This window comes from Sinocyclocheilus anshuiensis, unplaced genomic scaffold, assembly GCF_001515605.1.
Source record: "Sinocyclocheilus anshuiensis isolate Anshui unplaced genomic scaffold, SAMN03320099.WGS_v1.1 scaffold426, whole genome shotgun sequence".
In the NCBI taxonomy this organism is placed as follows: Eukaryota; Metazoa; Chordata; class Actinopteri; order Cypriniformes; family Cyprinidae; genus Sinocyclocheilus; species Sinocyclocheilus anshuiensis.
This window is the reverse complement of record NW_015542362.1, coordinates 2,132,168-2,148,873: the sequence shown is the minus strand read 5'-3', so window position 1 is coordinate 2,148,873 and position 16,706 is coordinate 2,132,168. Positions and strand designations below refer to the sequence as shown.

Genomic DNA, 16,706 nt, shown 5'->3' with positions numbered 1-16,706 from the left:
ACAGAGAACTGATCTGATCATCATCAGTCTGTCTGGAATGACATGAAGAAACAGAACAAACTGAGACAGACTAAAACCAGAAGAACTGTGGCTGCATCTCCAAGATGCTTCAGTTAGAAATAACTGACTTAAAACCATTTTTTAGCTGGTAAAAAAAATACTAGGGTTGTAATAATTTTGTCCACCACTGTACATACAATATGAATAGAAATCTGTGGTGTGTCCTCTTTTATAGGCTATAGATTAATGTTTGTTTCTCCTTCTGAGGGCACATGTCTGCACACATACAGTGGAACATGCTGGAACATGCCTGTGAGGACGTCTGAGGTGAAATAAATCATATGTAATCATGTAAACAGGTTTCTGTGGATGTACATATGAGAAAAATGGCTTAAAGTGATAGTTCAACCCCCCCCCCCCCCCCCCCCCAAAGAAAAAAATAATTTACTCACCCTCAAGTTGTTCAAACCCTGAATGAATTTCCTTCTTTTGTTGAACACAAAAGAAAACCGTAGGCTATTTTGAAGAATGTGGGTAACAGCTACTGGTCTTTTTTTTTTGTTGTTGTTTTTTTTCCAGCATAAAATATCCAGAAATAGTTTCTTTTGTGTTCAGCATAAGAAAGAAATCCAAACAGGTTTATACCAACTTTCAGGTAGGCTATAAAAATAAATGAACTCAAACAACAGAAGTCTACGGAAATTCCCCGGCAGGTTAAAGCGGCGCGTGCGCGCATGAGCCGCAGACTGACTTGACTCTGGGCTCCTCAGGAAAGAAAGTGTGTCCCTCAGATCAGGAAGTAGAAATCTGTGGTGTGATCCGCGAGCGTCCGCCAAACTCATCCAAACCAAAAGCATCAGAGGCGCCCCGCTTTAGTCCGCGGTTTACACTACAGGACATATCACATATTCAACATGTGGTAAGTACACTAAACTATCTTGTGATGTTGAATAGGCTCCACAAACTCACCTCGACTGCACTATTTGCGACACAACTCGCTTGGAGCGCCTGCAGCGTTTGTTTGTAGACTTTAGCGCGTCGTGCAGCGTTTGCAGTGCAGGTGAGACATTGTAAAAACTGACATTCATTCAGCAAACTGAGCGACTGGGGCAAGTTGTCACACACGGGGAAGTTGCCACAAATCTCAGTAACCCTGAGGTGTGGAGTCAAAAGTCCATACGTGTTTTTTTTTTGTCTAGCAGTGGTTTTGCATGTTGAATTGTTCATTAATTTAGTTTTTGTGACCGTTTTAATGCTTAAAGTTGGCTGAAAAACCCATTAAGTGTAAATTGTGACAACTTACCCCGCGACATCATGACCTGTTTTTGGGCTATGGTGTGTTCAGTGGGCCAAATGTTTTAGAAATGTTTAATAATGAATGTTTTTTTAGTCGTGTCTTTGAAGTTTGTTTCTATACAGAAGTGGAAAGTTTAAAAATGAGCACAAAGTGGGAAATAATCACTGGAGTATATGTGACAACTAGCCCCGGTGTCTTCTACATGACTAAACAGAGTTGTAAAGTTTATTTGGAGTATGTAAGCCTGGTCAGTTAAGTACTGGTATCATTTGACAATACCATGGTAGTTTGATCTAGTATTGAATGTTTACCATGGTTCTGCTTGATATTTCATGAGACACGTCCATTCTTTTAAAACATTTAATTGCAGAATAAGAGTCCAAATGTGTCTGGTTGTACCAGCGCTGCGGAGGTCACTCGTTAAAATTCAATGTAGCTACTGTAACTCACAAAAGAAAGCTTGTTTTGTTTGTAGCCAAATGACCAATGTCCTCAAGCCAAGGAAAAATGAGTCACGTCTTTAGCTGGCACAACACTTCAGCTCTGGAAAAGGGTTTTGCTGGATGTGGTGGATTGTAGACGTCTAGAAGAATTAGTCAGCTGGACAGAGCTGGTACATGGATTGGTTAACGTCTAGCTTTTACAATCGAAAGCGAAAAATGATTAGACTTCCTTTACATTGGACTTCTATAAAAAGAGATTGGCAGCGGCGTTATGTTCGAGGAACTGCATAAGAAAGTCTCAGATGCCTGTTGTGTCGCTTCCTTGCTGGATTTTCATATTCAAATCAAATGTTATATTGAAATTATACATTGTTCACAATCTGCTTTGCTTCATAACTGGATCTGTTTCTGAGGGAGAATGGATGTTCATCAAGAAAAATGCAGGTTTGGACTTGGACTTTCATGCATTTGAAAATTTAGGAGATCAGAAAGCTTTTAACGACCTGTACTAATGAATAAGACCAGGAAAGTGTATTAAAAAGGGTCAATTTTTTATTTCATTTATACTTTAATGTCAAAAGCAGCAAGTGTGTGATATGGTTTATGATTGACCTTAATGCTATCAGTGTATATCTTTAATGAAGCAATGCAATTAATATTTCCAAAATTATCTATATTCTGTTGCATTCTACATAGTGTTGTCTGGTTATGTTTTGCTTGTCTAGAAGTTTAACGTGTCTCTAAATTTTGTTTTGAAGACAAACGAATGGATGGATGTCACGCAATCTGTTCCTGAAGGGGCATTTTATGTATCTTCGGTCCATGAAGATGTCTTGCGAATGACACTGCAGCTTTCAGCCTGAAATATGTCGTCGTACTGGTACGTCAAAGAGACTGCAGATCCGGGCGGCAGTGCCAGCAGCATGGAGGAGCAAGCTGGTAAGAAACCTTTACACATCCAGCAGGGTCCAAAAATAATCTCAAACTAATCAGGTATTTACCAGATGTCGTATAGGTCATACAAGTCTGACTCAAGAATCTTTGCTTAAAGGTGAAGACACTACTCAATGTTTTGCAAGGTTCCCCTTTCTGTTAAACATATTTTATTGGACTGTACAGAGAAAACTCTTTAATGAAGTGAACTCACTTAAAGAGTTATTTAGTAAAATTTTGCCAAGAAAAGTTTTAGAATTTTTATCACGTTAATGTAAAAAATCTTGTGTGATATACCTTGTGTTTGTTTGTTTGCTGGTTTTTATTGTATTTGTTATACGTGTATTTTTTTTAAACTGTTTTTGCCATTTGATGTCTTTGATGCTGACATGGCATTAAATAAATATATACTACTACTACTCAAACTAATCAGAAAAAAAGTATTTATTTATTAAAATTAGGGCTGTCAGTCGATTAAAATTTTTAATCTAATTCATTACATGATGTTTCGATTAATTAATCTAATTAATCGCAAAATAAATTTGTGAAAATACCCACAAAAGATTATTTAAAGCTATTTTTCGTGTTAAATGAGAAAGTATCAAGTAGACATTACAAATTGTAGCTTTAGAGAGAAACATTTTATTTGATTTAACATAAAACTTATTACACATAAACATTTAGGCTACAACGGCGTAACGTAAACTATGGAACATAAAAGAAGATAATTTAAGAAACATTTCAGTATTTTTTGTTCATACAATGTAAGTCATTGGTAACCAAAACAGCTTTGTTGCCAACAGTCTTCAAAATACCTTCTTTTATGTTCCACAAAAGAAAGGTTTGAAACGACATGAGGGTCAGTAAATGATGACAGAATTATAATTTTTTGCGTGAACTATCCCTTTAACGTTTTTATTTGTATTAATATTATTTATTTATTATTGAAATAATACTCTAAATAAGAAACTAAATCTGCCAGCAGGTGGCGGTAAATGTCTTTATGAGTCATTCATTCATTCGATTCGTTCAAACGGCTGATTCATTCAGGAATGAAGTAAACGGCTCTCTTTAAGAAGGGGCTTTTGAATCATTGATTTCACATGATTTGTTCAAAACGTGGATTCATTCAGAAACTAAACACCGCTGTGTTGCTCGGAGACGGGTAATATGGTTTCTGCAAAATTGAGCAAAACACATAATATAATATTGTGTTTAAAATATAACACAATATCAACTTCTTATTTACTGAACTGTTGTATAAAATCACATTTAAACTTGTGATATTCGGGACAAAATCAGCTGCTGGTGTGATACCGCTTATCATATGATATAAATATGAGGCAAAACGTACAGGGGCATTTTTTTTTTTTTTGCACCAATATCTTGATTTTTAAGCATTACTGCATTTATGGAGTTGTTGCCCTGCATCATATTTGTCAACAGTCAACTGTATGAAATATAAGATGATGTACAGGTTTGGGGGCGGGGCCAGTGCGTTAACTGTGTTAAAATATTTGAATTGCGTTATTTTTCATAACTAATTAAGTTAACGCGTTAAACTGACAGCCCTAATTAAAATATTTAATAAATAATTGTAAATAACTAAATAAATATTAATAATTGTATTAAATAGATAAATAAATCAATATTATTAATAGTATCAATAAATTATTATTAACAAATAACTATTAAATATTTAAAATATTAATAATTAATATTATTTTATTTTGAGGCATTAAACCTTTTTTTTTTTTTTATATTTATCAACATTTAATTTTATTATTATTATTATTATGATAGTTTAATTATTTAGCTGTAGGGATGGCTTGATGTCATAATTGTGGCTTCGGTATGATACCAGAATCTAATACCTCGGTATTAATACTAAATCGATACCATAGGTGACAAATAAGGAGCCTCAAAAGATAACTGAATTAAAATTTTTAAAGTTTTATTAAGAACAGTGCATGTTTAGTAAAACTTAAGAGATTATTAAAAAAAATTTTTTTTTATTATTGAATAACTATTATTGCATTACACATAAAGTGCAATCTACCTGTAACAAGCAGCACATTACATAGAACAAGTGTCAGATTTATTAGTTTGCATTTACACTTTAAATGCAAACTATACAGTTTGCATTTAATGCACAGATCTGTTTTGACATACAGTATCTGTTGTTTTGCCCCATCTGTTACTATGCTTGTCACTGTCAATCATCGCAGTTTCGGATTCAATCCACCATTTAAATAAGGCTGTCAATCCAGAAACTTTGCAGTGTGCAGTTAACAGCGTGACAAATGTATATTATATACAGAGAGTGAACAAAGAGCGCTCCTATTGTAATCACTGAAGCTCTCTGACTGAGAGAAAACTCCCATTATAATCAATGCGGCTGACAACTCTGCACAATCAATCTCTTAATTACATTGTATTGTTTGTAATTAATGAAGGGATTCACGAATGTGCTTTGGGTGAACTTTTTCAGCGCTATTGAGTGGATTCGGCCTGTCTGATTGGTCATTACGTTAACGTACTCAACAGAAATGTCTGTGATTGGCTGCAATGCCTAACGCAATAACACGTTATAAGAAACCTTTGATGCTCATCACAGAGCACTTACACAAATATAAACTGGAGCATCAGCATTATATCAATATTCACAATATCTTATATCCTCATCACAATTATCCTGTAGAGTGAGTTTTATCTGTTTGCTACAGCTTTTTGAATGCACTGCAAAAACTTGTTTACCCGTTGAATAAAGTTGATTTTTCTGAGCCCTTTTGCAAGATAATTGTTCTCGTTTTAATCCATTTTAATAGTTATTTCCATATTCTAGTTAAGCTATTTTTGTACACACTATTGATGTATTTTGTTTCCTTCAATTTATTCCTTCAATTTTCTTTGCTTGGTCTTAAAATGGTCGTAAATTAACTTCATAAAACCTGCAGAAACGTTTGAAATATGGTGTATATACCAGTATTTTTCCAGTAACGGTACACCGTGCAACCCTATTTAGTAGGGTTTTTTTTTTCTTTGAATATTTGTCACAAATGGCACTTTATTCAGTGTTCATTTGGGACCCTATCTGGCAGTAATCTACTTGCAAAAAACAAAAACATTTTTTGACTTCTCAAGACAGATTGACAGCAGATCCTCTAAATAAACTCTAAAAACAGTGACATTTTTCTCAGCGAAGGCATGAGTAACTTCCTCATTGCTTTACAAACGGCATGTTGCCAGTGCATATGGTGTAGTTTGTTGAAACACTCATTTTGCATAATCGTACCACTACGAAGGTTAATATTTCCATCTGAGAGAAACACCAGTTCAGCAACTTTACTGTGTCATGTGAGAGTGTGGTATTGTGGTACTGAGAATGAGATAACATGGGCCTGGTGTAGCATGTAAGAAGCAGCGTGTATAATAAAAGATTTGTTTGGTTTTGGTTGTTCTTTTCACCCCTCTGAAACCTGAGACACCATCTGTAGTGCAGTTATGGTTCGAGGAACTTGACCGTCTGCACAGCATTTATAGAAATATGAAGTGAAACAGTGAACGTCACTTCCTCTCACATATACTCAAGTTTGAGTGTGAGATTGGCCTGTATGCTAGCAGCATTTGTGCGTTCAGCTCTCAACCTTTATTCATATTTGGCTGCTGATTAATATAGGCATGACTACAGATTCATATAGTTGATTGTGCTCAATCTCATTTGTTGTTGACCAGTAGCTACTAATATCACATTTTAAATTTGCCAAAAACGGCCTCTAAATATACATTAGCAATCAAAAGTTTGAACACACTTGACTGAATTAGTTACTCTTGGTCTTAAAAACACTTTCTTCTAAATATTTCTGCTAAAATGTTTGAAACTAGTTTTGTAGAAAGATGTATTTTAGATTTGCTTAGCTTTTTTTTTTTTATCACTACATACATTTGTGTTATTTGTAGTTGTGATAAATTCATTAAATTTTTTTAATATATGATGCATTATTTTTTTATTTATCAAATATATAGAGGTATTTATTTATTTTTATGTTGAATGTTGAAAATAGCAATAATAAATAATGACGAATGAATATATCTCCAAATATTTGACAACTGTGTGTCGCTGGTAAGAAACATAATATATTAATAAATTATTAATAAATATCTATAAATAAATACATGCATTGATATATTCATAAAACAAACCATTTTAAAAATAAATAAATTCGTTTTTTGATTGATTGAACGAATTAATAAATATATAGAGGTGTTTGTTCGTTCGTTTGTTTGTTGAATGTTGAAAATATTCCTAATAAAGATTGAGTAGGTCTCCAAACTACTCCCATATATATCCTGTATAGCTACTATATAATGGTAAGAAACTTTCTATTCAGCTAAATAAACAAATGTATTGATTCATTTATTTTAATTGATATTTTATTTTAATATTTCTGCATGTTGAATATAGTAAATTCATAATAAAGAATGTGGTCTGTGTATATAATTTTTTGCAGTATATAAATCAAATTATATTGTGGTAGATATTTAACAGTAGCACATATTTCTCAGGGAATATTTTTAAGTACAACACTAAATGCTTCAATCAAATTCAGTCAAGTGTGTCTCAACTTCTGAATCAAAATTTGATGATAAATGTTGTTGATCAATTGATAACAACAACAACAACAACAACAAAATTAGATTTGGTCCAAACAACTATATTAATCTACGACCATCCCTATAGATGTCATATATAAGGAGTTTCTAGGCTGGACTGGTTTGCATTTTTCCAGAAAACCGATGAAGCAAGCATCCCACAAAAAACAGTCGATATCCCCCCAGAGGTGAAACCTCATGCCGTAGGTGTTGGGTTTCCTTTTTCCCGCCTGCTCAGCATCAGCAACACGGTTACCATTAGCAACCGTGAGTTTGCGCGCATCCGTCAGTGTGTGGCTCATGTCTGAGTCCCATCACGTCTGTGTGCGCGCGTGTGTGTGTGTGTGTGTGTGTGTGTGTGTGTGTGATTTAATGTGTCATCTGGTCTTGTGTGACAGAAACACACGCTGCAGAAGGAGGCTAGTGTGCTAATCTGGCTTAGCGCGGCTTGAGCTGTAGCTGCAAACGCAATCTGAGGTCCTCTAGGGAGGGACAGAGACGCAGCAGCCGGCCGGGGAGGGTTGGGTTTCACTCTTTAATGTGTTTGCAGTGTAAGATAACCTTGCCATTAAGGACAACAGGCAGGGAGGAGACGGGAGTCATTCTGCTCTATAGGCACAGAGTCAGGCTAATGCTCACAGGTGCTGGACATACATTGAGTCTGGGCTCCTGACGCACAGTAATGAGATGATCGCCGGGTAGATCCGGGCAGAATGATAAGGTACGTTTGCATTGTGAGCGTCTCGTTTTTCAGCGTTTCGGGTCAGTGTTCACAGTAGAAATCGGGGTTAGAAAGTGATTGTATTGGCGAACCTTTCATTGACAATTCTCTGAACTTATTAGAGAGATTGTGCTTTAACTATAAAGTCATTTATTTTTTGTTTTTTAGTCTCTGATCATCCTCAGACTTCATTTGTTGGCGTCATTCACGTTGTCTGATTTTTCAAGTGGTTTGAATGGTCTTGATCGCTTGTGCTTTTCTTAGAAGTTAGTAGTCTTAAACTCGGCAAGATTTCAGTGTCTCGTAAACAATTTCTATATTTTAAGGGGTTTAAAGGTGATTTAAATAAGATCTTTTTTACACTGGAGAACGAATGAAAAAGTGAAAGTTAGATGACTGATCTAATCAGCAGATTCTGAGTAAGTGTTAACTAATTTAATTTATATGTTAATGGGATGAAATTTAAGAGGTTTGCCGTCACATTTAGAGTTGAGAGATATAGCTAAAATTACATCTTGATATTTTTCAGGCTTTGAATACATTTAACATATATTTGTGTATAAAATCATTAAAAGTTAAATTGATTCATTGAAACTGAGAGTTCAAACTGAATCACATTAAAGGAATTGTTCACCCAAAAAAAAATTTGCTAAAAATGTATTCACCTTCAGGCTATCCAAGATGTAGATTTGTTTCTTCATCAGATTTGAAGAAATGTAGCATTGCATCACTTGCTCAGCAGTGGATGCTCTGCAGTGAATGGGTGCCGTCAGAATGAGAGCCAAACAGCTGATAAAAACATCACAATAATCCACAAGTAATCCACACCACTCCAGTCCATCAGTTAATGCCTTGTGAAGTGAAAAGCTGCATGTTTGTAAGAAACAAAATGATAATACAATATAACAGTGTAAAGCTGTTATGGTCTGTTGATCAGAGGAAGTCAGTTGAAAGCCCATAACATCCAGAGAAACTCCAAATAAAGCAAAAAATAAATATTACAGAAGATGAAAAACTTTAAACCAAGCCGAAATAAAAATGTTGCCTTTAGTTGAAGTACTAAAATTACTAAAACCGAAATTTTAAGATGAATAGAAATATTAAAAAACAACAACAACAAATTTACAAAAACTTAAACTAAAAGCTAATTCTAGCATGTTACTGAGTTACTGGCATGGTAACTCCAAAAAATACACAACACACAAAATTAAAATAGGCCGTGTTTAATTTAAGAATGTAGCTGCTGTTTTTATATATACTTTTCAGTATTTAATGAAAAGTATTTCAGTATTAATCATGGCATCACTAGGTTCTGTCATTCAGAAACATGGCTTTTCATGCCATCTCAAAGAGGCACAAAATCACTTTCACTGACTTTTTCATTAACTGTTCCCTCCTGGTGGAATGACCTGCCCAACTCAATCCGAGCAGCTGAGTCCTTAGCCATCTTCAAGAAACAACTAAACACATCTGTTCCACTTTTATTTGACCCTCTAACTCTAGCACTTTCTATTCTATTTTAATTCTACTTTATCTATATTTATCTTCTTTTATTTATTTTTTATTTTTTTATTTAAAAAAAACAACAACAAAAAACAAACAAACACTAGCTTTCTATTTTTTCTATTCTATCTACTTGTTTTTCTTTGTGTGTGTGTATATTTACATTTACATTTAGTCATTTAGCACAGTGTTTCCCAACCGGGGTGCCGTCTAAATAAAAAAAGAAGATAAATATAAATAAAGTAGAATTAAAATAGAATAGAAAGTGCTAGAGTTTTCATGAATATGATTATAACAAGTTCTGTGTAAAATCCCTTTTCAACTAATCCCATTTTGTGTATATGTGTGTGTATAATATATATATATATATATATATATACATACACCTTGCTACGTGTACTGTTTGCACTATATTGCATATATTGTTGCACTTTTGTTAGTTTTGACTGCTTTTATTGTCCTCATTTGTAAGTCGCTTACCTAATAAAATTACTAAAACTTAAACTAAAATTCAAATGAAAACAGAAAACATAAAGCTAATTCAAAATGAATAAATAATATAATAGTAAATAATACAAAATAATCGTATCTGTTTATCTATCTATTTATCTATCTATTTCAATTATACCTGTCGTTTTACTCATATTTAGCTGTATTGTTAGATTAACTTTAGTGGACGTGGGTGCTTATTTAATTTTTTTTATTTAATTACATTTTTTTTTGTTATTATTATTATTATTATTATTAGTATAGTAGTAATAGTATTTATGTATTTATTGCAAGATCAAGCTTTTTAGTTTTAGGTGTAGTAATTTTTATTATTATTTTTCCATTTATTGTATTAAAGTAATAAATGTGACTTAACCTTATTTTATTAAGGTTAAGTCACATGGCCTACCCTTTAGGTATAAAGGGTAGGCCATGTGACTTAAAACCATTTATTTTTTCAGTTTTTGAGTAGTTTTAATCAGCCTTTTGCATGTCATTTTAAGTGGTCTTGCATTGAGAAATACATTTTTAAAAGTACAAATATTACATTTAGTTTGTAAAATAGCACAGAGTTACAAAACAACATGCATAATAATTACAAAAGAATCACCAAAATGCCACATAAAATAGTTTTAGATGAAGTTTTGCATGCCACATCATAGAGCATGCCAACTTCCCAAAAAATATTTCATGCAAACTACAGTACCAGCATACATTCTTTTTTTAGTTTGTGTGTTTTGTGTCCAGATTGTGTGTGTGTGTGTGTGTGTGTTTGCTTTTAGACATGTTTGAATCTGCAGCCGTTTATCTTATTGCATGCATGCGTGTGTGAGTATCACTATTCATTCAGTCTTCCCCATCTCACTCCCGCCCCTGAGTAGGTGCTCTTTACATCAAAGGTGAACGTGGAAAAGCGCAGCTCCGCAAATACATGCGCACCAGTCCGGGGGGAAAGGCATGTGAATTCTTTATGAGGCTGACCTGATTCCCGGCTGCTCCCTCGCCTCCTGTATCTGGAGCTCATTTCCCATCGCGTTGTCTTCACTTTAGCATGAGGTTCCTTCTATTGTACTGAGTATTTTGTTTGTTTGTGGTGGCTATGCCCCGTTCGCAGGCGTTCCAGAGATGGGAGCCAAGCAGTCGGCAGTTGGCAGCAATCCCTTGAGTCATTCTCCCACGCTGAAGAACATCCAAGAGGCCTATACACAAGCCGAGGACCAGAGGGCTCGCGAGCTAATCCGGCTTTCCTGCGAGAATAACGGCGGAGGGGGACCGGATGGGGTGAGTTTGATCATTTGCTCACTTTATACTCTCATTTTTGACTGAAAATTCACATTATAAGCACTTACCACTCAAATTTGATGGCCTCCAGTATATTTTGCTGTATGAATATTTGAATATGCAATACACCAAAATAAAGATCAGAGCTTCTACTTTTAAACAAAAAAATCAAGCATTCTTTTTTTATCAACACTTGAATATAGGTAGGTTTCATAAAAATGCATAATTTTGAGCAAAAATTAAATGATCAAAAACTACATCTGGGTAATATTCAGTACGATTATCAAAGCATAAATCCAGTAAATCGCTTCTATCAACACCTCCAAAGCTTGCACAGACATATACCACTTCCTGGATCAACATTTTACTCCGTAACATTATGCAGTTTTCATTAATATGCTGTCTATTGTTGATGATCGCATTATTTTTCATATGCATCTGTTTACATAAGAGATCGCTCGTTTCTCCGTCCTGTTCACGTGTGTTTTTGTTCGGGAGGTTTTGTACTCGTTCAGAAGATGCGTAATAGCGCCCCTGAGTTATAACAGGGAAAACACGGAAAGCCGTAAAAACTCGTCTTTGGCGGGGAAGCGTTGTCTTCTAAAAGACGAGATAACTCGTCAATGGTGGGGAAAGAGCTAAAGGGAAGCGGGTGCATTGTGCATTCAGTTCACCTGCTGAAGGACCAGCATATGTCGTGTTTTGGAAGCTGCTATGGTGGTTTGGCACCAGACGGGCTTTTTGTGGCATCATCAGAACAACATTTCTCAGTCCTGTCCAGATATGCTTGAGCATTATTGTGTATCATGCCGACTTGGGATTGAAATGCGCAGGCAGCATTGTAACATTATGCAGCTTTCTAAGATATCATCTTTTGCCCATATTTTAAAATAGCATCACATTGATCCTTTTCAGAGGCAACAGTTCCATAATGTGCTATTGCAAGCTCTGTAGGAAAAAAAGCATCCAAGATGTATTATGATGCATGCAATATTTTAAAGTATTGCTGAAAATAGTTAAATGTAAGTTGCTGCTTATGTAAAACTGTAAAAAATGAGGACTGAAATACAATATTGAACCAGTTTTGTAAGTGGCCACGTACACACTGAAGTTTCAGGAGCAGGCACGTGCACACATAGACATCAAAGGGGGCTTGAGCACCTGCCCTTTTTCTTCCTCGAGAGAAAGTGGCCTTTTTTCTGGGGAGTGTTTTTTCTTTTTTTTTTTCTTCTTTTTTTTATATATAAATAAATGAATGTATGTATATATGTGCGTGTGTGTTAGGGTTGTGACGGTGAGGAAATTTTCCCACCGGTTAATCGACGTGTGACAACACCGGTAATACCGGTATCACCGTGGGGGCAGGGGCGTTCCCTCTTTTCCTTGCTTTCCTTCGCTTTTAAATAGCTTGTAAAAGCTGCGTGGCCATTTTACTTTCACTTTCAAACAGCGGCAATTCGGCGTTAAGCAATTGTTCGTTTGAATTTTCCCTCTTTTCTTCGCTTTCCTTCGCTTTTAAATAGCTTAAAAGCGCCGTGCACATTTTACTTTCACTTTCGAATTAGCGGCAGTTCGGCATCAATTGCTTGAATGCAACAACAAAATACAACATCAAACTCACTTTAGCCTACATATAAAACATAGAACTTTTATTAACAAAACAAATAAAAATACACCATGCTATAGGACAGGCTATGCCTAATATAAAATAACAAATAACTTACATAAAGTTTAAATAGGTATACAAAACTGGAAATAGGCTAAGTAAACATGTATAATATATATAACCAAATAAATAAGAAATGTAGAACATTTGTAGAACATTAGCAAAACGAGTAAGAAAGCTTGGAAGCACGGCATACACCTTGATGTCAAATAAAATAAATAAATGACACAAAGTTTCTTTCCACTGTGTTTGTCTTGGTGTGGAGGTGAGTGGTGATGAACAAAAGAATAAGCTACCTGTGCCTCAGATTTACAACTAATTACCCAAAAGACAAAAGGCAATTATAGTTAATTTGTCTTGCTAACATGCATGACTCATGAGAGCTACCATGTAAGTTAGCTAAAGTTTAGCTAAGGCAATAGCAAGTCTAGTAGGTTAGACCCCCACGCGTTCTTTCACTGCATGATTCAGTTTATTAAAATGCATTTAATGATCACAAAATTCAAGATATCGGGGGAGAAATTTATATATTTATATAATTTCATATAGTTAATCAGTATCACGCGAAGACTGACGTTTTTCCCACCAAAAAAAGCAGCATGGTTACAAATGTGATATTGGTTTTATAAAGCAGATCAATAAACAAGAATTGAATAGTAAGATACTTACGTTTTAGACCCAATATTGACTGTTTTTGCTCTATTTCGCCAACAAATATCACTGCATGATTTCAGTATATTATTCAGTCAGGTGTTTCGTTCTTGAATGAATCAACCGTTTAAATGATTCCGGTTCAATCGCAATGACTCTCTTATTAACAGTGACTTGCTGCCACCTACTGGCAGTTTTAATTTCACATTTAAAGTGCCTTTTCATTAAAAAAAATAATAATTTCAAATATCAGTATTCAACGTTTTAGGTTTAAAATGTCAAAACAGTATTAATGCATGGTTTTTGAACTTTAAACCGCATAAACACATTTCATTACACCAAATACACAAAATAATGTTCTTTTTAGCAGCATCATATGACCCCTTTAACATTTTGATTAGAAAAAATTTAAATAAATATGAGAAGTGCCCTTTTTTTCCACTTGAGCCCCTGCCCCTCAAAATGTCTGTGCACGTCCCTGTTCAGGATTGACAACCGCATTTAATCCACTAAATTATAGTTTTGTGTGTGTACAGAACAGAAGTCGCTCTCGAAATCTACATGACTGACTGAGTTTCACACATTTAGTATCTGCTGTTTTTGACCAGAATAAGAGTCAACAGAGCCTTCGTGTTTTGTTCATGTTTGGAAGGCTATTTCGCAGGGTGTGCTCTTGAAGGGTTGCCTTGTCCACTTATTGTAAGCGAGGCTTATTAAGCATCTTTGAGCTTGTTGTTTAGGCTCGGCTTGTAAAGCGATCCATTTTATGGAGTTAATAAAACAGGCAGGTGCAGGTAGGTATTTTGGTGTGTGGCTTATTTCCAAGATAGTGCGTTTGGATTTAAGTTTGCTATATGCTTGTTCTTATTTTGATGTTTATAATAGCAAGATCTGGTAATACGAATGAGTCAAGATGTACCTCGTAGGCCTGGGCGATAAAACGGTATTGGTATTTATCGACGGTACACCTTCATCGATAACGATAGAAAAAATGTTTGATATAACGCACGATATAGGCGCGTGCTATGAGTGATGCAGACAGCCCACGAACACATGCTGAAATGAGTGCTGTGCCTGTCTGTGATGAGGAGATTGTGAATAAAGAATGAATATTAGTCGAATTAAAAAAGAAATAAAAAATTGCATTTGAATGCAAAAACGGTGCAATCGAATGTTATGTGTGCATCAGGGAGCGTCATCAGTGGCGCACGAGATGCAGTGATAATGATATAAGTGACGTTGTTGCATTTTAATGTTTTGTTAGTCTAGCCCACGAGACGTGCCGCTGCTGCGTTATTCATTCAAAATATTAGAGAAATACAATAGCTCAATGCGGTGAAGATCTTAATTAGGTTAAAACCGAAACCAAGCCATTCACACACAACGCATATTCAGCGCATTTTTTAGACGGACAAATATGACTGCTGCACTCACGTCTCACACAAGAGATGTAGCCATGCAAAGTTAAAAGAGTTTAAACGTTTAGAAAACGTCGCGAATTTGTGAAGGTTTATTTCATTTCACTACGTCTCATGTTTTTAAATGAAATCTGTGTGAAAGGCGCTTTGGCTCTTTATATTAAGCAATGCATAAATACATGATGCTGTTTTGTTCACAATTGTTTATGCAATTTACGAAATTATATTTGATTTATATATGTTAATTTAGACTTTTATGTACGTTTTTTTTATGGACAGCTGTTATTTCATTGCAGTGAATAAACAAATCAATGTGCTGCATTATTTTGCTCATTGCGCCCTCCTGTGGCCTCGGGAGACAAGACAAAAGTTTCCTTAAGACTTATTTAATCTGCATATAAAACATAAGAAAGGAGATATTTGTTTAAATTTAATTTTGTGTTCGACTTAAAACTAAACAAAAAAAAATATTTGTTGTCTTAATAAATTGGGTACATTTAAAATACAGTGGTTAAATTAAAAAAAAAAAAAAGTTATATTGCTCTTGGTTTTAAAAAGGGTTATAAAAAATGTCAATAATTATCGATACCGAACGATATGAAACATTATATCGTTGATACATTTTTTTAGTTATATCGCCCAGCCCTAGTTTGAAAATTAGTGAGGGGTGGGGTGAGGGGAATTGTGCTATAATAACCCCTACAAATAACTCATTATATACTCTAACACTTTAAAAGAGACAGAGATGTTTGTGAAAGATGTTTTCTCTGTTTTGGTGGGATGAACACTTAAATTATACCATATTTATTGCATCAAAATTTGTTAATATTTTAATATATGTTAGGGGTGGATAATTTTATCAGTTGTTTATTAATATAAGTCGCTTTGGATAAAAGTGTCTGCTAAATGACTAAATGTAAATGTTATGTAATCATGCAACAATACATATTACTGTTATAGTTTTCATTATTGCTATATAGATAACTTTGTCTAGTGCTCTTATGAATGTTTTTAGCATGATTTGTGAAAATGTAACATACTGAATGACACAGCATAGACTTCTTCATGGCACAAATAATGATATTTTTTTGTGTTTCCCTTACCGAATGTGCTATCCTGTCTATGCGCTCAGCAATAACCTGTCCATGGACTTTTTTGATTACTAACAGTTTAATTGCAGGCGATGCAGTGTTGCCATATATTGCTATAAAAACAAATAAAAACCGAAAAATAAATAACAAATAAACCGAAATTATTCTTATTAAATAATATAAGATAAAAATATCACTGAGCCTAAACTTCAACTTCCCACTATATTAATTTTCTAAAGTGTCAAATTAAGTGGAAAAGACAAGTCCAAAAAAGATTATAATAGCTGGATCTGGCAACACGGAGGCTGTGCCCTCACTTACACACAACTCCCTCAAGACTCGCAGTGATCATGCTCATACCACGGATGCTAACATGATTCTTGCAAACTGTCTTAACTTAATTATGCACGCAGACATTCATATGATGAGTTTTAAACCGCAAATTAGTCATTCAGAGAACAAATTTTATTTTTGAATAGGGATATAACGATTCACTCAAGTCACGATTCGATTCACGATTTTTTTTTTTTACAAAATGAGATTTAAGACAAATTATAAAT

At 34.6% G+C, this 16,706-nt stretch overlaps 1 protein-coding gene across 1 annotated transcript in view; it reads left to right on the top strand.

The window, feature by feature from the left end:
- The first annotated feature begins 577 nt into the window (after window positions 1-577).
- Window positions 578-16,706, top strand: part of LOC107691986 (leucine-rich repeat serine/threonine-protein kinase 1-like) — a 106,188-nt gene continuing 90,059 nt past the window's right edge. The window contains exons 1-3 of the mRNA XM_016490858.1: window positions 578-919; window positions 2,499-2,679; window positions 11,154-11,320. Of these exons, the coding sequence (XP_016346344.1) occupies window positions 2,607-2,679; window positions 11,154-11,320 (240 nt within the window). The 5' untranslated portion in view covers window positions 578-919; window positions 2,499-2,606. The remainder of the gene's footprint in view (window positions 920-2,498; window positions 2,680-11,153; window positions 11,321-16,706) is intronic.